Raw genomic sequence first — 20,750 nt, 5'->3', positions numbered from 1 at the left:
TTAAATTCTCCTTAACTCGCCACACTGTTGGTTCATATAGAAAACTGTCGTGGTTTTTATTAAATTCTGCATTTAATTCTGATCTAGATTTTCCCAGATCTCCGCTGAGGCTGACGTGGTTATTTTGGTGAGGTGTGTCCAAGTGTTTTTGACATGGAGAAGCAATTGAGGCCTGAAATGTCACATGCTGCAGGCACTGGATGATGCCATGGTGTTTTTTTTCCAGTGTCTTCTGTTAGGGTTATTATTTTGTTAATAACGCTCATTCTGAAGCAGCAGAGCATGTCAGAGCAAGTCACCTCATCTTCTGTTCTCCTAAATTAAATTGCAGATTGCTTAGACGTAAATTCGCATTTTAATAGCGTAATCTGACAGGAACACAAATCAATTCTGCTGATCAGAGTCTGTTTACAGGTCATATAAGTGGTGTTTGTAGAACCGGAGGGCGCTGTAAAAGGCTGGAATAGCCTCAAGTGATGTCAGTTGACTCTTATCAGTTAAAGCTTCAATACAAACAAAAATCAAACAGAAACAGACCTTTTTTCAGCGTGGATATTTTGACATGTCACAGCAGAAAAAGCAAAGTTAATACCTGTAAATCAAAGGCTCTGAGCCAGTACAAATGATCCCAGGACCCTGAATGTGAAGCAGCCATCGTCTTACCTAATCATGTGCTCATAGGGTTACAGTGCCTTTTGGTGTCCTGTACATAAATAATACATTCAGAAAAAAACATCCCATGTTGGATGAATTTGTTGAGTTTTTCGAGAAGATATGTGCTCCTCTTTGTTTAAGTGACTAATATATTCGTTTTTATGAAATCTATTTAGCTGGCCAACATTCTTCAGTGCATCGCTCCTTTGATTCTAATAATTATATATCTACCATTTACTAAAAGGAAGACTGTGTATCTCCTAAGATATTAATTGTCCACCCTGTTACTTTTGACATCTGCCACCAACTGGGCAAAATGTTCTCTCTCTGCAGTGACAGGAAATTGACCGGCAGAGGTGAGGGATGAGCTGATTTTATCATCAACAATTTACTCGGTAGATTTTTGCTCAATTGCTCAGCCTTAAGCTGAACACGTTTACTTTGTCCACCCCAGTCAAAGCATCCCATTAGTTAAGTTAATTTGAGCAGTTTTAATATTGTCAATCAAGTGGGTACTCTCAAAAATATCTGTAATTTTTACCAAAGAGGTGAAATGTAGAAGACAGCATCAGGCTTTACTGAAGATTTGATACAATTCATTCAGAAATTATAACCATTCTATGTTGAGCTGTAAAAAAAAAAACAAGGCACATGATTCCCATGCATTGTTTTTTTTTCTCTCTTTAAGCGTCCCAATTCATTATAAACATGAGTGTTTTTCCTAATCTTAGCCTTTAATACACAGGAACGACATGCTGAGGTCTCTGTGAGTGACCCACTGCTGCAGTAATTGTGAATTGCCAGTTTGTTGACTGGTGGCACTCCAGCTGTATACGTTGCCCGTGTTGTTCTGTTCCAGCATGTGCTCGCACACTTTGTCTGGGGCATTAGGGTGTTAATGGATTACCAAAAGGTGTTGACTCAGGTGTGTGTGTGTGTATGTGAATGAGGGTGGTACGGTGCTCAAAGTGCGTTGGGATCTAGTTCAGCCAACAGCCTGGACTCCCCGGCACTCTCTCATGCGCCCTCTGCCACTCTTCTGCCTCGTTTTTTCTCACCCCTGCTTCATCCTTTCACTGCCTCACCCCTGCACGTTAGTTTTCGGCGTGTGTCCTCTGCCTCTGTCTTCCTCTGCAATGTCTCCTCTTTGTGTCGCCTAATAGCCACCTCACCCTCAACATGGATATCGGAGGACTTACCACAGTGGTAGCAAATTCGGCTTACATCAATGCCCGTGGAAGCATCGATGGCTCCAATGCCGCGGCAGCCAGGGATAAGAAGTACCATTCTCGCCTCAAGTTGCCCCACATCACGGTGTGCGAGGACCTGAGGGACACGCTGGATTTGGCCTTTGACTTGATCTGCGTGGACCAGCCAATTGGCAAACGCCTCTTTAGAGAATTCTTGGATGCGAATCAAGAGTATCATGGGGTTTGCCGTTTGTGGAAAGACATCGAGGCCTACGACCTGTCGGAGGACTCTGACAGGGCAAAGAAAGCCTCAAAGATCGTCCAGCGTTACATGGACCCCACTGCCAAACACTACTGCCCCTTCCTGCCTGAGGACATCGTAGCCAAGGTGAAGGAAAACCAGGAGGCTGTAGCAGATGACTTGTTTGCTCCGACAATGGCCTCGGTGTTGGACTTCCTGCGGGAGGCCCCCTACACTTTCTACCTGGAGAGCATGTACCTGAAGAGGTTCCTGCAGTGGAAGTGGCTGGAGATGCAGCCCATGGATGCAGACTGGTTCCTAGATTTCCGTGTGCTGGGGAAAGGTGGGTTTGGGGAGGTGTCGGCGTGTCAGATGAAAGCCACAGGGAAACTTTATGCCTGTAAGAAACTCAACAAGAAGAGGCTGAAGAAGAGGAAAGGATATGAGGTGAGGAATTAATTTATGTTGATGATGTTGGACTTTTTACATTAGGGCAACCAGCCTATGGTTTGAATAGTTTTTAAAAGGAAGACAAGGAGAGACACTGTGTCTTGTTTGACATGAATGACCAGTTATATTAATGAATCACAAGTTTGAGCTTTATAAACTCAGAAACTTAAACTAAGAATATGAGCATTAGAGGATAAGAAATGTGGCCCTTATACATGAATTTACATAATACATTAAAATATTGTTCTATTGCTTGTTTCCTTGCGTAACCCTAACTAAGCATTTAGCATGTAGTCATTGATACAGGTGTGTTATTGTCTTCATGTTCCAGAGAAAGTGCCCTGCACTCAGCTGCGGTGCTGCTAATCATCTTTGTCCCTGCCACTGTCTCTGCAGTATTAAACACTGAGACAGGGATAGAGTGATTACAGGGAGCTTTAGTGAAAAGCTCTTCTGAATGGATCTCCTTGGCACAGTTATATCTTGCCCTTGACTTGTCTGGGGTCATTTATTTGAAATATACTTTAACCTCTTTTCTCATTGTAAACATGAAAACATGTTGGGAGGAATCATTCCTGCAGTTTTCCTTTTTCCCTTTCTCTCCATCTGTTAAAAAGCTCCCTCATGCATTATTATTATTTTTTTAAGTGGCCTCTGCTAACTTTCTCCTTCAGGGTGCGATGGTGGAGAAGAGGATTCTTGAGAAGGTTCACAGTCGCTTCATTGTGTCATTGGCGTACGCCTTCCAGACAAAGGACGAACTTTGTCTGGTCATGACCATCATGAATGGAGGAGACCTCAAGTAACTTCACATTCTGAAAAACTCATTTATAAAACAGTTGTAGCACTTATTTGTTGCCCCTTTTCTGCTATTCTGTTGTGTTACTGGCAGCTGTGAGAATTTGACAGATCCCCTTTTTCTAGTCTGCACTGTTATGTTGGGGTAATGTTGCAAATCCTTCCCGAAATCAGCTGTGACACCCCTTGGAGTTATATGTAACAGTCAGGCAAAAGTGCTGCAATTTCCACATTGGATTGCTTGTAACGGCTAAACGGTTGTAAATTTGTTGACAGGCAAATGTGCAGTTACACAAGTATGATGGGGACACCATGGGAATGAGCTGCAGCACAGAAATAGCATCCAGTTAAAGATACACTGGACTTCAGGCTCCATGCAAACATTTACTGTAGTGATGCTTTATAAAGCACCAATCACGTCCAAACTTTAAATGCAAATGCAACTCAAATTTGAACATGTGCAGACAGTTTGAAGAACAAGAACATAATGGCAGCTAGCCAGAGAAATCTTGTATGTAAAATGAGCCCCTGCAGCAAAATATGTTCAAGCTGTATATAAACCTGCAAATGAATGTACATTACATACCTTATGTACATGTTGGGGCCGAAGCTCACCTGTCCTGTCTTCCCTGAAGGTACCACATCTACCTGGTGGATGAGAACAACCCGGGCTTTGATGAGCCCAGAGCCTGTTTTTACATTGCTCAGATTATCCAGGGCATGGAGCACCTCCACCAGAAAAGAATCATCTACAGGGATCTAAAACCAGAAAATGTGCTACTAGATAATGACGGTAATAACTTATAGTCAAAACACAAAGAGTATTTACCTTTGTTCATGTGTAACCAATGCCTGATGAAGATATATGTGTGTGTGTATGATGTTGAACAGGTAATGTGCGTATATCTGATCTGGGTCTTGCCGTGGAGCTAAAAGAAGGCAAAACACTGACCAAAGGCTACGCTGGGACACCAGGTGGGTGTCGTCTGTTTCTACCAAACAATGAAGAAGCATTGTCATTACCGAAGGTGTAATCTCTGCAGAATCACATCATCAGAACATGTTCTCTCTCGGTTCTTATAGGGTACATGGCTCCGGAGATGCTGAAGGGAGAAAAGTACGACACCTCCGTCGACTACTTCACTCTGGGTGTGACATTGTATGAGTTCATGGCGGCAAAGAACCCATTCAGAGCCAGGGGCGAGAAAGTTAGTAGCCTTTTATTGAACCTTCTATTTTGATCTTTACCTCATGTATTTAAAACGGCAGACTGTGACGTACACGAGAGGATAACAGGTTCTGTTTATCTCCACGTCAGGTTGAACGTGATGAGATGAAAGAGCGCATGCTGACCCGGGCTGTGACCTACGAAGACAACTTCAGTGAGCATGCAAAGTCACTCTGTGATGGGCTTCTGGCCAAAGAGGTTGACCAGAGGATGGGTTTTAAGAATGGATCCTGTGATGACATCAGGGCACATCCATTTTTTAAAGAGCTCAACTGGAGGAAGCTGAATGCAGGTACCATCTATCTCCTATACCTTTATGTGTATAACATCGACAACAAAACAATAAACCACCCGTTTTTAATGTTGTTTTTAATTCTCTCACCTCCCCTATTCAGGTATCCTACCTCCTCCTTTTGTCCCCGACCCTAAAAGGGTGTATGCTAAAAGTCTGGATGACGTTGGAGCCTTCTCGTCGGTGAAGGGCGTTAACTTGGAGGATCCCGACAAGACCTTTTTTGACGAGTTTTCCTCTGGCAACATCCCCATTCCTTGGCAAGAGGAGATGATCGAGTTGGGTATTTATGGAGAACTCAACGTTTGGGGTCCTGAAGGCAGCATCCCCAACGACCTGCGCAGGGAGTCCATACTAGAGCAGCCGCCCAAGTCATCTACCTGCTGCACATCGTAGAGTCGCTCAAACACCTTGAAAACACAGCAGTTAAACAGCGTACAGACTCAAATACTCAGGACAGACACAAGTCTCTTCTGAACTTTCCGATCGCAGAATTACAACAGTTTGCGATTCAAAACTTTTATTTGTGGGCACGGGAGACAGCATGAACACAACAGGGGTGGATTTCCAACCTGGAATGGACTTAAACATTGACTTAGTATTGAAAAGTGAAATTTCTTGACATTATATCCCCTCCGGTCCCAAGCCTCCCCCCACTCATGCTCTCTCTTAACCCTCACTATCTTTGTCCCCCCTCTCTTTCTCTTAATGTGTGCATGTGTTACACTATTATAATGCTTTTAGATGTAAAATGCATTTTAAATAATCAAATTTCTAAGCAGGGATGTAGTTATGTGGTACCTTTGGTGCTAAGTGACACATGTTGAACATGGAAGATCTTTATTGCATATGTGCTCCTGTAGGGTATTTATGGAAAGTGCTTTTATTTTTTTTTAGTTTTTAACTAATTTACAGCTATACTAAATTGATTACCAAAAGCTAAGTCACCAGAAATGCAAAGTTTGATGCTTTTGGAAGACATCTTCTTTTTTTTTCTTTCCTTTTTTTTCCCCGATTTTTTGTTTCATGGTTAATAATTGACTCTTTGCACTAAAAAAGCAGAGCACCCTTTGATAAAGTTTATGTAGATTAGTTACCAAGTGACAAATCTGAATATAGGAGAAATGTTTACAGTAAATCAATTCATTTTTAAAAACAAATTGTTAACCAAAAGTTGAATAAAGTCAGCAATACATGTATGAAAAAGTACTGGCAAATAAAATAGCTTATTAAAATGGAAATTTGAGTCAGGAACTTCATTTCTGCTTTGGGCGTCACAACAATATTGTAGCACGGTCCAGGAATGTCATGTAAACAGATCAAAACCAGATGTTTCTCCTCAATGATTGAAGTTGGTGAGAGAAAATGGAGTTTACAGTTTTCTTGAACGATGAATGAACTTTTAACTTTTCAGGGAGCCCCTCCCCTCTCTGTTCTTGAAGCACCCCTGTCACTGCTTTGCCGTGGCCTTGTAGATCATCACGTCCTGCTGTGGGAGCTCGGCGAGCAGCGTGGCGTTGAAGCTGCTCTTGAAACGCTCCATGAACCTCAGGTCCGACTGGAACCGGATCTTGTTGGCCCAGAGCAGCGTCGTCTGACTTCCCGGTCGGCAAAAGTGACGCATGGTCTCCAGCAGCTCCTCCAGACAGTCGTGGTGATAGACCACGTCCGCCGCCAGCACGTAGTCGTAGTGGAAGGTCGAGCAGGGAAAGTCTCGCTCCAGGTCCTGACCCCAGGGGAGGGCGGCCACCTGAGGGGTGTAACGGGAGCGGCCCTTGGTGTTTCGCAGAAGGTTAAAGGTCAGATTAGACAAGATGTCTGGCAGGTCTGTAGCAGTCACCCAAGCCCCTGGAAAGGAGAGCAGAGAAGAAGCAGCTGAGGAATGGGTACATTTGTTGGCCCATTTTTTTTTTTTTAATCTTACACAGTTATATGACGAAATCTTACGAGAATCACAATGGACCACAACTCATTTGGTGTGTATGACTTAATTACGCAACTATCATTTGCATTCTGCATGGAGAGCATAATTCTGGTGATATTTTATACATTTTTATTTTCATGAAGGGCTCTGCAGTTTCCAAAAAGAATAAAACAAAACAAATAATGCGTCAAGTTCCTTTATCATGATCATAGTAAATTACTAAGTTGATTTCATTAACATCATCCTGCTGCTGTAAATATCCACCAGCCAATACAATGTGTGTTAATCCCCCTCTCAAATAGTCCCCCAACAGATGCATTGTTGCCCCCTGTTTAAGTGACATTTATTACAAATGACAGAGCCTAGATGTTTTAGGAAATTATTAGCAATCACACCATCGGAAATCACACCACTATATAATTATAAACTACATACACAATATTATGATACAACATTTCAATCATTACATGGGGAAAGGAGAACAATTGAGAAAACACAACTATTAAACAGCTCTAAAGCTGCTTGATTTCTGGATCTGTTCGATAGATCCATTCTTTATTTTGTGCTGAAGTGCTGAATCTTGCAGGCTATATATTTTGGTGCTTCAAGCATGGACTCAAGTCATGAATTTTAATGATAAAATTTTTGCCAATTTGACCTTGATCACATCACCCATAATGCATGACCTCACTTAGGCCTTAATACCACTTGCAGAACCAGCTGCATATTTTGAAACAGAGAAGACATTCAGGCCAGTATTTAAAGTCTACGTCTGTTCAGTATCGTTACGTTGGAGAGCCTGTGACTTAAGTGGCATGAGTTAATGGCTTTTCCCTGGCTGTCTATTGATAGACATATTTATTTGATGCAAACTAAATTGACACATATGTTTGCAGGAAAACAGAATCAGACCAATTATCTCCGTCTTCATCTTTACAATATCTTTAGAGTTTAACTGGCTTATTTGCAATGCAAGAAATTTGACGTGGGTGTATCGTCTAGGTCCTCAGACAATGAATCCTAGTGTTTGAAATGACCCCATGTTGCTTCCTTGACACCCACCACCAGGCCAAAATGTTACTTTTGCAAAAAAAAAAAAAGATGTATGAATATCTGTAAAATATTCAGTCATGCGGCGAAGAGAATAAACTCTTTATGGCTTTTCCCTGTAGCATCATCAAAAAAAAACACAACATGTTCTAAATAAGTTATACAAAACATCAGTTTTTATATATAAAGTCTCATGATTAATCTTAGTTTGATGATCTGGACATTTGATTGTACGATTATTAAGTTGATATATCAGTATTACATTATTGTTGGCATTTGCATATGATGACACTGAACTTGGCAATGATTTATGTCATTACTTAAAGGGATAGTTCAGCATTTCGGCAAATTGGCCCATTGCCATAATCCCTATAGTCATAGCAGTAGGTTTGTTACCTTTAATTGTCGGTGCAAGCTATTTTTAGAACGGCGGAGCAGAGCCGCGAGCTGCTCAGAGCTACGCTACGGACGCTCATGGGATTTCTTGGTTTCCCTCATCAAACTCATCAAATACACAATCCAACAACTCCAAAATGCTCTCGTGGACAAGTTGTGACCTGCACATTCACCACGCTATGAGATAATAACAGAACGTTATGAGACAGAGTTGTTTTCGAGGCAAATGCAGAGTCTCCTTGCCGAAAAACTGCCCCCGACGGGAACGCGCATCAGCGGTTTTGCATGAATTTACCTCGAAAACAACTCTGTCTCGTAATGCTCTGTTATTATCTCATAGCGTGGTGAATGTGCATGCATACAATGCTAATGGCCTTCATTATCATAAACTTACCGAGCAGACTTGCCACTATTGACAGTAAACCCGTCCCAGCTCCGATCTCCAGCACGGCTTTGTCCATCAGCTTCATTTGCTGTTGGTTATTCTCCAAAAACTGGCACAGAGCCACCGCCTGCAGAACAATGTCGCACTATTAAATCAGTAGCAATGGTGGATGTGCACTTAGACAAGATCAGGGAGGAGGAGGTCGTACCCCGGGCCAGATCAGAGCTCCATATGTATCTATAGACTCGCGGATGCTGATTTCATGACCAGCAAAATAAAAAGACTCCTTTCCCAGTGCGTAGTAAACACTCGGCTCCCAGATGTTCCTCCGGTCCAAAGCCTCCCCGGCCATCGCTCTCTGGTCTGTCAGTGCTGCAGAGCAGGAGGAGGTAGGTTACAGTTCTACAGACCTGCATGCTTTCAGGAAATACTAGACTTGTGAGGTTGGTAGCTACAGACCCTTTTGAAATGACTCGACTGTCCAATCCAAATTTACGTACCTTCATCTGTTGTTTCCTGTTCCACCTGTGGTTTCCTGTCCTTGGCCTCCGTCTGGTTTCCAGGGTTCCTCTGTTGGGCCAGTTGGCCAGTTTTGGATAATCTCTCCATGAGCACTAAACACCGAAAAGAAAATTCTAATTGACTGTGCATGAAGTGCCTCAGATCAGCTCGTAGACACAGTGCATTATGATTTTTAGCCAGACCAGCAGCACTGGTTCTAGGAATAGTAACGTCGCTCTGGAAATCACTCCACAACTTTGCTCCTAAAATATCTCAACAACATCCATTTGGTGGATTGCCACGGATTTCTGTGCTGACATTCTTGATCCCCAGAGGATGAATCCGAATGACCTTCTGGTCTTATTTGTTGTACAGACATTCTGTACATGCGTCCTACATATCATCTCCTTCGACGGGAAAATTATATTAAAAATTCCACGTCAGCAGAGATGATTCATCTCATTGACTTTGGTCATTCTCTTTCTCCTTCTCTGGTGTCCACCTGAGGCCGACAACCATCAACCAGTGATTCATGCCAGCCACTCAGGGCGGCATCTTCTTGGGAGGGCGGCACTGGCACTTCCACACACTGAAGTGGTAGGGATTAAAATAGGGAACTTCTATGACATCACATTCACACCCGGTATGAACATCCATCACAGGTGATCATTCAGCACACAGGCGGACAGATGTAAGCTCAGGTGTGCAGACCCACGATGCTTTTAGGGCAGTAGAAACTGTTCTATACACCACGGTTCATTCATAACACTGCCAACACACACCTGTAGTTTTACACACATCAGTTTTTTGTGAAATCATTGTGCAAAATTATCAAAAATAATAAACTAGTCTGCACAGCACCACATGCGTCTTGTTTAAAATATCCACATGTAGCCTACAGAGAGCGAGACTGTCATCTTTATATTGTTGTTGTTTTGTTTTTTTTGTATTATTTTATACTGTGTGATAACTTTGCATTAACCTACTTGCAAACTAGAACCACCAATTACCTAATTAGCTAATATTAGCATGCTATATGTTATATATTATCATAAATCTTTGCCCTGTTGCTGATTCACTTCATTATGGGCTATGTTTATTTTTAATGTGCTTGTTATATGATTTGTTTGTTTGTGACCTATTTGAAGCTCAGTGGAAGTCGGACTGGATTCTTAATGGGCCAGATTTAGTTCAGTTAGTCTCTTTGGCCGTCATTTACACTCCTGTCTGGAGCCCAGAAACACAGCTGGTTAAAGCCTGAGGTCAACAAGCCACATACTGTACAAGGATGCAGATACATCAGGTCGCTCTCTACCCAAGATACCAGCCACATTCAGCCAGACCTACATATAAATACACAGAAGATACCGTTTTTCCTAATTGAAATAAGTACAGCCATTCAAAAGCTGTGAATTTGAGGAGCTGATTTTTTTTCTTCCTTTTTTTCTTATTTAAAACTTAACCAAAAAACTTAAAAAGACCTTTATTGTCCTTATCGATTTACCAAAGATGAAGAAACAAACAAGAAAACACACACAACAACAAAACAAGTCTTTAAATAAGTTCCTGTGGTGAATGTGTGAAACCTACCTGTCTAAATCTGTGGCCTCTTATCCCTCTTTTCTGGTTGTGTGTGCACTTCTCTGTTGTGTTCTTGTGTTTATAGAAGCAGCAGCATCTATGACACACCCCTGAGCGAGGCGGTGGTCTCTGGGGTCACAGAAATTTGAGAGACAGGAGCAGACAATCAGGTTTTATAATGTCTGACAGAGAGAGGTACACAATCCAAACCCTTCCCAGCTCTATAACATCAAATCTTGTTGCCATGCGTGTTGTTTTCTGTGTGTTATACAGCATTTTGTTCACTTTTCTCTCACAACATCTGTGATAAGCTTCTTATTATACCTTCCTTTCATCCTTAACGAACCAGACATCTGGCGGTAGGAATCCCAGGTAGCGACATGCAAACATTTTGACAACAAAATATTCACACTGTGCTCTGTGTCAGTGTATTTGCATATTTATATTAATCCCAGGAGGGGGTATGGGCAGATCTGCATGAGGTCTGTCATGGACTTGTGAGACGGATGCATTCACACCTGGCGCACTCGCAGGTAAACACTGTTCATTTCTAATGCAGCAGAGTGAGGAAAGTCTTTACCAAGGCCTGACCTGCAGCTACTAACACTTCCACCTTTAATACCTTTATTAAGCATTTATCCCCCCCCCCAACCCCCCCTCCCCTTTCTTCATCCCCCTGACATGTGCCATCCATTATCTCACGTGTCTCACCTCCTCTCTCTGTGCTGCACATCAACAGCAGTCGACAACAGAAAAGAAAAGAAAAACAGATAAACAACAATTACTGTAACACAGAGTTGAGATGCAGCAGCTTGAAACTCAGAGAGAAACTGTGTCGCTGTTAGGAAAACCATGGGATCACACATGGCAACTGGAAAACTATTTCAGGGATACAGTGAAAATAGGGCAATGGGAGGGGCAGAAACGTCTAATTTCCTTATTTGACCTCCAGAATCCATCCCATAAAATCGCAAATATACTGTATATGCAAAAATGTAGCATTTTAAGCCTTCATCAGATAGTAGTGGAGAATAATGTTTCATCGATGACACATAGTTATAAATGACCCTGCCTTGATCATTTTCACACTGTGTGACAAGAGACAAACAACATATGCCAACACACTGCATCAGTAACAGACTGAATCACCAGCTGGGATGCACACAAGTTGCTAATAAGGCTTGTTCTTTTTTTTTCTTTTTTTTTTAACCTTTCTTTCTTTCCTTCCTTCCTTTTTTTTTTTTTTACAAACCCAAATGTCTACACACAGTACTGCATCATTATTGTCCCACACATCAAGATGACTACACCTCTGTAAACATTGTTGCAAAAATTCACGAATCTCTGCATGTTCCTGTAGACCGTGTTAAACCTTGAGTTTACATGGGATACATACTGTACATAGTTCAAATGGGATACACCAGTAATAAAAAGTCTGCAAAATCAATTTAGAGACTTTTAAATAGCTGGAGTCTCATTCAGGTAGCAATTCATTCTGCAAGTCTGCTTAAAAATACAGTGCATTTGATTTTTCAACTATTTAAGCTGCATTACCACACTATGTAACATTGAAAGAGCTGTAGGCTTTAATTTTACTTGATCTAGATGGCCTTTACAACTTAGGAAAACTTAATGAATATGTTCATTGATTCAAACATTCATTCAACAGGAAATGAATGCAAGCTGTAACACAGGCAACAATATATTTTAAATATATGATTATGAATGTTGGTAGAATTTGTCAAATTTATGAGGAATGAAGTCAACATCTATAGTTATATATAACTACAATATAAATATACAGTAACATAATATGGCACACATTAATTGCCAGGATGTTAATGTCATTGAGCTGGACATCTGGCCACCACTAACACAAGAAACACTTCAAAGAAATTCATTTTGTCATTTGCCCATTCGACACTGTTGTAAACATATTAGTGCTGGTATGTATGTGAACTATAAAAAGCTATTGTGTAAACGATTACTAACAGTCTGTTTTCGTACCACCAGCAGAGTCCAGGCTTTAAACTGCACATGGATACAGGGCAACAAGTGTTGGTAAGCCAGGGCTAAGGTAGGAGGATTCACAACTTCAGTACACACACACGCACACACACCCATGCACAACACGCAAACAACTGGTAATGCTGCATGCACCTAGAAAATGACTTAACTGACAGATGGCAAACAGCAACTCTGAGTCACTCTTATTTAAACAGCAACACTAATAATCAGTCATGGTATTTGGGTATTTCCAGTCATTAATAATGTGTCATGAATGAGATTTTGCACAGACTGTCTCATTTTGCCAAAGATTTTTCCACATGTTTAACATTATTCATCAGTTTTAATGAGTGTGTGTGTGTGCGTATGTGTGTGTGTGTCTGGCGATGATGACTAACCAGATGGGATTATCCTCAGATTCTAAAAATATGATTTTGTAATGTACCCTGCAATGCTGCTGGATATATCTCCCCAGTAAGAGATTGAAGATGCACATTCAGCCGTGATCTCTTAAATCCAACAAAAGTCACTTTTCATGGTAGGAGAACAATGGAGAATCTGCAAGGTTGACATGTGTTGGTCGTTGTATTCCTGTAAAAATGGTTTACACCGGGCTGTATGGTTTGACTGTAGTCATGTTAATGAATGAGTGTGTGATAGTGGTAGTGGTGATGGTGGACATATGTATATATGTAATGGTTGGTAATTCAAATAGAAGGATAAAGAGCTGCCAATCATCACCTTACAGTTGGTAATCCTCACCTCCATGTCCAAAGGTCAGGAAAAGGCTGTGTAGGTCAGTGGAAAATGAGTCACAGTCACACACAGCAACATGTGAGGCTGGGCAGGCTTTACAGTAGTTGCCTGTGCAGCATGAGTGTAAATACATCAGTTAATGGGCGGTAAGCTCCTGTGATTAGAAAGGGTAGGCAAGTATTACCAATACTTGCCTACCCCTTCAATGAGTCTATAGCACATTGACAGCAGAAACTACCTCTTCAGATGCAACGTTGCAGACGGGTGAAGGTGAGGTGGACAGGTTTTCTTGCAGCGACAGCTTTTTGGCCTCAGACCAAATCTCCCTCCAGGACGCAGAGACCATTCCCTGATCCTGTGGTATAAACCTGAATTTCTCTGTGGGTTTAGTTAAGATGCTGCGTCCTGATGCTGGATGGAGCAGAGGTTTGGATACACGTGTCACACTGGTGGTTTTATCACTGTTCCCTGATAAACACTCAATCTAAACCTCAACTAGGCTCTAAGCAGCAGAGCGCAGTGTGGTGATAGTGATATGTGTTATCATGTGTCTATAGTCGGTTAAATATATGTGAGTGATTCAAAAATCTGCCACAAATCTGCACTGTGATATTATGAGAAATGATGAAGTAATAATTAAGAGTGTCTAAATGTGCTTTTTAATGTCATGTCTGAAATCTGTTTTACAGTTACTCGGGTTACATATTTTATTAGTCATATATTAATTAGATTGTAATATGTAACAAAGATGTATGTCACTATGAAAAAGATGTGGCCTATTTGCACACATCAAATGTTTTTTTTCTAGTGAGCAGGGAATTACACTAATTACATGTAGTAGCCTACAAAATATGCTTCAAATTTCAAGAGCCAAAGATATATTTCATATTTAAAATAATTACAATGAAGTTCTGGGTTGTAGTAGTTTCCACTAAACGGCTAAAATATAACTACAATCATGATATAAATGAGAGTAAAGGATAGGAATGGAAATGCAAAAAAAAAAAGTGAAATATGAAATATAGATTGTGCCATGCCTGCACATTCATCATCAGGAGACAAACTCAAATTAAATGTGATTTAGTGCATACATGTCTCTTTATAATAGGGAGTCACAGTAATCACAACAAAGGCCAGGAATAAAATGTCACATCATCTTTATTTACAGAATATTTAGTTCTTCCAATGAACATAATGTACAACACACTCCGATGTCCTGATTTGACACTGTTATTCCATAAATTGTGTTTGTGTGTCCTTTGAGTTATTGTATGGTGTCTGTCCCTTTGCTTTCCAAGTTGTGATTTTCAACTAAATGAAAAATGAACAAAATTTGCAGAGGGTGAAAGCTCACAGCGTGTTCACGCAACAGGGAAGGAGCAGAGGAAAGTCTGAGGTTCCCAACATGTGAAGTCATTGAACTGTCCATTACCTGGAAGACAGACAAGCACAGTAGAAAGTTATTGGCAACAGCGTCTAATATTCATCTGTTACATGCAAATAGACTGTATGATAGATATATTTAGGACATTTTGCTCTGTATTTGTATGTATTTAAAAAAAACTAAAATTTATGATCTTCATCTATTGAATATTTTGAGCAAATATCATGAAATATTGGCATCTTTAAATTTGTGCCTCATCTTGTGTTGTTTGTGTATTGTGTTAATGCAGCTTTATTGTCTAAATAAGAAGGCAGATATGAGTTTGTGCTGAATGATCAACATCAACATGTGATGTAAAGACATTTTAAAATGTGCTTTAAAAAAAAAAAAAAAGTTGTTAACAATTCAAACCAAAGTGAGGGATAACAACAAGCTTGACACTTACTGAATCCCAGCAGTTCCACGCAGTTCTCCAGCCTTGATGTGTGGTTGGGCTCCCCTGACAGCCAATCAGCGTAGTCCCAGTGGGATCCATCCAACCAGATGAAGCGACCGGTCTGACAGATAACAGGAGATTAATGAGGTCCAATCAGAGAAAGGAGTTATTAACATAATCCACTCTCCAGTTACAAACTCACTATATTATTATTAGTGAATGGTTGAATTATGATTTTATATAATCAACACCCTTGGACTGAACAAACACACCTCTAAATATCGGAGTCCTCCAACCCAGGTACGTGTCCGTGCCCCACTTAACCGCGCTATCATGTCCGTCACCTCTCTGTGGACCCGTTGGCTCGTGATGGAGGCCAGGTGGCCACCAGCGAAATTGGCCTGGCAGAAGAACTGCAAGGAAACACTGAGTCAGTCACACTGGGGTTTGTTTTGGTTTTGTAAAGAAGTTTCACTTTGTAAACACCTGATGCTGCATTTTCCCCCAAACATGTTGGTGAAGATAGGTAGGTAGGCACATACCTCAGCCTCCTCAGCCCTCTTTGGTTCTCTGAAGAAGTGGTAACCCTTCCCCTCAATCGTCAAGAAACTGCGCTCCCCTGTGGTAAAAAGGTGAAATTACAACACATATGTATTGGATATGTGTCTTTTCTTTTCCTCTTTCAGACATATAGCTACTTGGTGGTATTAAAAGGGCTGTAGCACTGATTCATGTATGACAGGCTTTCATTCATATGTCCTTATTTTCATACTAAATAAAAAAATGATGACATAAAAAATACATTTCTGACAAATCTCGTAAACTGCATTTGTTTTTCACAGGGATAATTTACTTATTTTTTTAAGAACCTAAAAATGTGTTCTTTAAAGTGAAGCAAGACGCTCTACATGTGTGCTTGATATATTTATTTACATTTTACTTGTCATGTGCAGGTGATAATCTTCCCCCCACAGGGTTTTTTTTTTACCTCGTCTTGTCAAGGTCTTCTCATCTGTTTCAGGCTCCACATCAAGCTGAACACCTGCATCAGCTCTCTCCATCCCTTCTCCGGCCTCCTCACTTGGGAAGTAGTTGTCGAAAGTAGAAATCGGCTGACCCATAACGTCCAGTGCTGGCCCCTCGTCCATGTTAGCGCCATACGGTACGGCCTCCTCATTTTCATCTAGAACATCTGGCAGAGGTTCAGCGACAGGTTCTTGATGGATAAATGTTTCCCTCATGGACTTCTCCACGTCTGACAGCTCAGCATCACTCTCTTCTTCCCCAAACATGTCGTCGTCATCCATTGGCTCCAACTCCCCAATCGGCTTATCAAAAATCTGGCCTTCCATGTCAATGTGCCTCTCTTCAACTCCCTGATACATATCTTCGTAGTTCACCTGCACCTCAGGCTCCTCTTGGACATGAAACAAGGGGTTCTCTTCAGGTTCTGGCTCCATTTGGGCGTCTGGGTCCACCTTAACCTCTGATTCCACCTTAAAGTCTGGGTCAGCTATGAGGTTTGGCTCTGGATTCTCTTTCTCAGCCACACTGTCTTCTTTTACCTGAACATCTGGCTCTTCCTTGAGCTCCTGCTCCACCTTAACCTCTGGCTCTTCTTTCAGCTCCTCTTCTTTTGGCTGCGGAACCACCTTAACTTTTTCCTCTTCTTTCAGCTCCTGCTCCACCTTAACCTCTGGCTCTTCTTTCGGCTGCGGATCCACCTTAACTTTTTCCTCTTCTTTCAGCCCCTGCTCCACCTTAACTTCTGGCTTTGCTTTCGGCTGCTGCTCCACCTTGACCTCAGGAGATGATTTTTCCGGCTGCTCCTTTGACTCCGGTCTGGGCTCTGGTGCCGGATCATCCACCTCCACATGACCCTGTGCAGGGACCAGGTCTCCCACCAGAGGGCTCTGTTCCTCCTTCACCAAATCAGGACTTTGAACCACACCAGGAATGGGTGCAGGCACCGCCAGAGCCACTGCAAAGAGTTAGAACAGAGAAATCTTAAATAAACCCCCACTCCTTAGAGTTTTTTTTTTTTTGTTGGTGACTTTGCATCTTTGCTCTGCGTCACTGTGTGCCACGTTTGTATGTTTTTATTTATTTGAGTTCAACAAATAAGACTCTACAGGGAAGTCACAGTCACAGTCTTGAGTCCAAGTGTCCATACAATGTTATTGTGTACAGGAATGGGTGGTGTACTTCCTCATCCAGCTCAGCACACCTTATCTTCAGTTGGATAATGAGTAATGGGAAAAATTAGGTGACAAATTGTAAACACACATGCTCCCACATAGTCGGGCCTACTGTGCGCGTACTGTGAGCGGCACGGACTCTGCGCACACTGTCCGTGGACGTTTGAGTTTTCATAGTCGAGCCTACGGTGTCAACCATGTCACATTTAAAACAGGTCTATGTAAAGACTTCCCGCCGAGCTGTGGGGGCCTTTACTGTTCAATATATGCACATTTGTCCATATGCAATTCTTATTATTAGACCTCTTTAACTCATTGTTTCCATTGTGTTAATAATATGTGTGTGGGAGTTGTGGTTCTAACCAACGTATGATCTTTTTTGTAATTAGAAGGAAGAAGGAATCTTGATAATGAAATCTCACTTTTATCTTCTATATTTTGCGGTAGTGTTTCTTATAAATAGTAAAATATTCCTGGGGTCGAAGAAATATTAACAGTCACTTCTGGCTTCCATGTGACTCATCATTTCTGACTGTTTAGTAATCCATCCATGCCTGCCCCCCAATTGTGTGTTTGAAATCAACATAAATATGAGATCAAATTTGACTGAATATGCGTGAGGATCAAAGTGTCGTCAATCACAAGCAACATTTCATTTGACCAATAGGCTTTATGCACAGCTCCAATGTGGAAGTAGTGGAACTGTGCATAAAGCCTTAATGTCTTGTTCATTCATTCACACTGAACCATATCTATGTGGGTCTACACATACTTTTGAAGACATCTTAGAAGAACAGATTGGTCTGTCAATGATGTGTTTTTACTGAGTTCATAGAACCTACTCTGTGAAAAGAAAAACGTGAAAAGAAATAAATCTTTAGGAGAAAACACTCCTGAAAAATGAAATCTCTTACCTGCCAGGCTCAGTGCGAGCAATGCCAGTGTCTTCATCTTGATCTGTATGAATAAAATCTGAAGAAATGTAGACTGTGATTTACTGTCAAACCTGCGTTGTACTACTGGTTAATTCCCCACCTGTTCGTGTGCCTTTATAGTGTTTACCTTATGAGCAGCAATAGTCCTGCCCCTTTTTATGTCTTTCAGTAAATTATAAATCAGGACCTTCCTGTTACCTTATCTTCTCACAGGTCTATATTTTGTCCTCCTTTGTTTCCTCTTGGCATGACCACAAAATGAGGAGGGTATAAAGTTCACATTTTCAAGGACTTTCCTAAGAAGTAAACAACTTCCCGGTGTGGTACAGCAAGTGTTAATAAATTTAGAGATTCAACAGTTAATCTGTTTTCTGTTTTCTGTGTGCATTATACACTGTTGCTCATAAAGTTGGAATCATTTTGTTTTCAGACACATTCCTCTTTTATTCCCTATTATGAACATTAATTGTGGTGTAGTGATATGTTTGGAAGAGATTGATCAATAAAGTGAGCTAAAAATCACAGCTAACTTAAACTTAGACTCTGTGAACCTAACCTGCTCGCTGGCAGGTTTGCTTGAGGAAACCCTGAGTCTGATGGAGCTGTCTGACAGGGGCTGTCCTTTTCTTCTCATCCGATCTTATTGAAGCAGAAATAATTCACAAATAATTCACATAGGCCTATAGTTTTACACCGGGAGGAGAATTCCTCTCTGTTCAGATGAGATCTCACTCCCTGAACTCACTGAATTGAACGGTAGGCCAGTCCGTCATTTATCGAATATCAGGCTACACGACGTCACTGCTGACGTGCTCTCAGATCTGAACCTCTTCGTTTTTATCACTTTGCAGGTTAATCAATCACCTTCCAGTTGTCAGAAAAAGAGAAATCATTTCCATTTCATTTGGTTTTCTTTATTTTTTAATAGATACAAAAGAAACAATCAGTAGGCTATAGTATAGAATAACCTATATTTTTCCAATTCAACTAAATTTCCCAGAAGTGTTTCATGTCATTGGAATAGAAATGTATTGATTTGAAACAGGGACAATGCACAAATAAACATTATCCTCAAGAAAACAAGAAAAGACGTCTTGAGCCAGGTTATAGCAGCATTTGCTATAGTGACGCCCTCAGCCTCTGCTCACGTGGACGTGGAGGTAGGCGTGGAAGTGGACGTGGAGGTGGACGTGGAAGTGGACATGGAAGTGGATGTGGATGTGGAAGAAGCGGGTGCTGAGGGGGACCAATACCTCTTTGTCCATTCCTTCCCCCTTTATCCGCACTGTCATGTAACCATCAGGGGACTTGGCCTGGCAGAAGAATTGCAAGGAAACAGTGAGACAGTCATATCACACTGGGGGTTTGTTTTATGCTGCATTTCCCCCACATGTTGGTGAACATACATACCTCAGCTTCTTCTTGTACAGAGATGTCATAGTGCTTCTCCCCAATCTTCAAAGAATAGCGCCCCCCTGTGGTGAAAAGTTGAAATTATAACATATACTGTATATATTGTGTCTTTTCTTTTCCACTTTGTCCTCTTGTTTAGATCAGCCAATACATGGTTATATTTAAAGAGATATAGCACTGACTCATCATGTATGGCAGGCTTTCCCGTGTATGGCTTAATTTTACTGACAAACCAATTGTTTCTCACAGGGATCATTTAATTATTACTAGCTTTTCAGTCTTGTTTTAAGAACCTGACATTTTCCTTTAAAGTGAAGCAAGTCGCTCTCCGTGTGTGCTTGATATATTAATTTACATGTTGCTGGTCATTTTCAGGTGATAATCTTCCCTCCACAGGGTTTTTACCTTGGCTTGTCTTCTCCACCTCTGTCAGCTCAACATCACTGTCGTCATCCATTGGCTCCAACTCAGCGGCATTGATGTGAATGTGCCTCTCTTCAACTCCCTGATCTACATCCTCGACGGTCTTCTTCCCCACCTCCACATCTACCAGAGGGCTCTGTTCTTCCTTGACCAAATCAGGACTTTGAGCCACAACAAGAGGAGGTGCAGGCACCGCCAGAGTCACTGCAAAGAGTAGAACAGAGATATTTCAACTTAACAATAGACATTCCTTTATAGGGTTAGGAGTTTTCTTTAATCTTACTCCATGTAGTTTCATTTTTTGTAATTTTTGTATATTTAAGACATCTTAAAAGAACAGATGCTGATTGGTCTGTCAACGCTGTGAAAAGAAAAACAGAAATAAATCTTTAGTAGAAAACACTCCTGAAAACTGAAATCTCTTACCTGCCAGGCTCAGTGCGAACAATGCCAGTGTCTTCATCTTGATCTGTATGAAACAAATCTGAGCAATAATAATATTGAAGAA

General features: G+C 41.2%; 3 protein-coding genes across 13 annotated transcripts; 1 reads left to right on the top strand and 2 right to left on the bottom strand.

Annotated features, from left to right (window-relative positions):
- The first annotated feature begins 1,611 nt into the window (after positions 1 to 1,611).
- On the top strand, positions 1,612 to 6,094 carry LOC146965192 (rhodopsin kinase GRK1-like). Its single transcript, XM_085764420.1, has 7 exons — positions 1,612 to 2,532; positions 3,210 to 3,337; positions 3,969 to 4,126; positions 4,225 to 4,308; positions 4,417 to 4,541; positions 4,652 to 4,853; positions 4,957 to 6,094. Exons 1-7 carry the CDS (start codon positions 1,834 to 1,836, stop codon positions 5,247 to 5,249), a joined length of 1,689 nt encoding a protein of 562 aa, XP_085620546.1. The 5' UTR covers positions 1,612 to 1,833; the 3' UTR covers positions 5,250 to 6,094.
- Positions 6,088 to 9,246, bottom strand: mettl21cb (methyltransferase 21C, AARS1 lysine b). The gene is made up of 4 exons (XM_085764433.1): positions 9,109 to 9,246; positions 8,817 to 8,980; positions 8,618 to 8,735; positions 6,088 to 6,701 (listed from the first exon to the last, which is right to left on the bottom strand). Exons 1-4 carry the CDS (start codon positions 9,215 to 9,217, stop codon positions 6,304 to 6,306), a joined length of 789 nt encoding a protein of 262 aa, XP_085620559.1. The 5' UTR covers positions 9,218 to 9,246; the 3' UTR covers positions 6,088 to 6,303.
- A 5,347-nt stretch (positions 9,247 to 14,593) lies between these two features.
- Positions 14,594 to 18,542, bottom strand: LOC146965190 (uncharacterized). 11 transcript variants are annotated; one of them, XM_085764428.1, is made up of 8 exons: positions 18,386 to 18,542; positions 17,004 to 17,254; positions 16,932 to 16,967; positions 16,262 to 16,880; positions 15,816 to 15,892; positions 15,546 to 15,686; positions 15,283 to 15,394; positions 14,594 to 14,885 (listed from the first exon to the last, which is right to left on the bottom strand). In XM_085764428.1, the coding sequence occupies exons 1-8, from the start codon at positions 18,420 to 18,422 to the stop codon at positions 14,815 to 14,817; spliced, it is 1,344 nt and encodes a 447-aa protein (XP_085620554.1). In that variant the 5' UTR covers positions 18,423 to 18,542; the 3' UTR covers positions 14,594 to 14,814. The 11 variants fall into 11 exon arrangements, with proteins under 11 accessions (XP_085620554.1, XP_085620557.1, XP_085620552.1 ...); XM_085764431.1 differs by having other exon boundaries at positions 17,040 to 17,254; XM_085764426.1 differs by having other exon boundaries at positions 16,932 to 17,033; positions 17,070 to 17,254.
- Positions 18,543 to 20,750: the final 2,208 nt, after the last annotated feature.

This window comes from Trachurus japonicus, chromosome 21, assembly GCF_045865225.1.
Source record: "Trachurus japonicus isolate A0001 chromosome 21, Traja_1.0".
Taxonomy (NCBI): Eukaryota; Metazoa; Chordata; class Actinopteri; order Carangiformes; family Carangidae; genus Trachurus; species Trachurus japonicus.
Note: the sequence above shows the minus strand (reverse complement) of the source record. Positions and strands in the feature narration are given on the sequence as shown.

What these genes read in the sequence shown, in the direction of transcription:
- LOC146965192 (XM_085764420.1), top strand. Translation starts at nt 1,834, where the DNA reads ATGGATATCGGAGGACTTACCACAGTGGTAGCAAATTCGGCTTACATC. An exon ending in AGAAGAGGAAAGGATATGAG is followed by an intron (nt 2,533 to 3,209) that starts GTGAGGAATTAA and finishes TTTCTCCTTCAG; the next exon opens with GGTGCGATGGTGGAGAAGAG. An exon ending in TCAGAGCCAGGGGCGAGAAA is followed by an intron (nt 4,542 to 4,651) that starts GTTAGTAGCCTT and finishes TCTCCACGTCAG; the next exon opens with GTTGAACGTGATGAGATGAA.
- mettl21cb (XM_085764433.1), bottom strand. Translation starts at nt 9,217, where the DNA reads ATGGAGAGATTATCCAAAACTGGCCAACTGGCCCAACAGAGGAACCCT. An exon ending in ACAGGAAACAACAGATGAAG is followed by an intron (nt 8,981 to 9,108) that starts GTACGTAAATTT and finishes CCTGCTCTGCAG; the next exon opens with CACTGACAGACCAGAGAGCG. An exon ending in AATAGTGGCAAGTCTGCTCG is followed by an intron (nt 6,702 to 8,617) that starts GTAAGTTTATGA and finishes TCTCCTTTCCAG; the next exon opens with GGGCTTGGGTGACTGCTACA.
- LOC146965190 (XM_085764421.1), bottom strand. Translation starts at nt 18,422, where the DNA reads ATGAAGACACTGGCATTGCTCGCACTGAGCCTGGCAG. An exon ending in AGAGGGCTGAGGAGGCTGAG is followed by an intron (nt 15,687 to 15,815) that starts GTATGTGCCTAC and finishes GTTTCCTTGCAG; the next exon opens with TTCTTCTGCCAGGCCAATTT. An exon ending in CGTGGAACTGCTGGGATTCA is followed by an intron (nt 14,886 to 15,282) that starts GTAAGTGTCAAG and finishes TCTGTCTTCCAG; the next exon opens with GTAATGGACAGTTCAATGAC.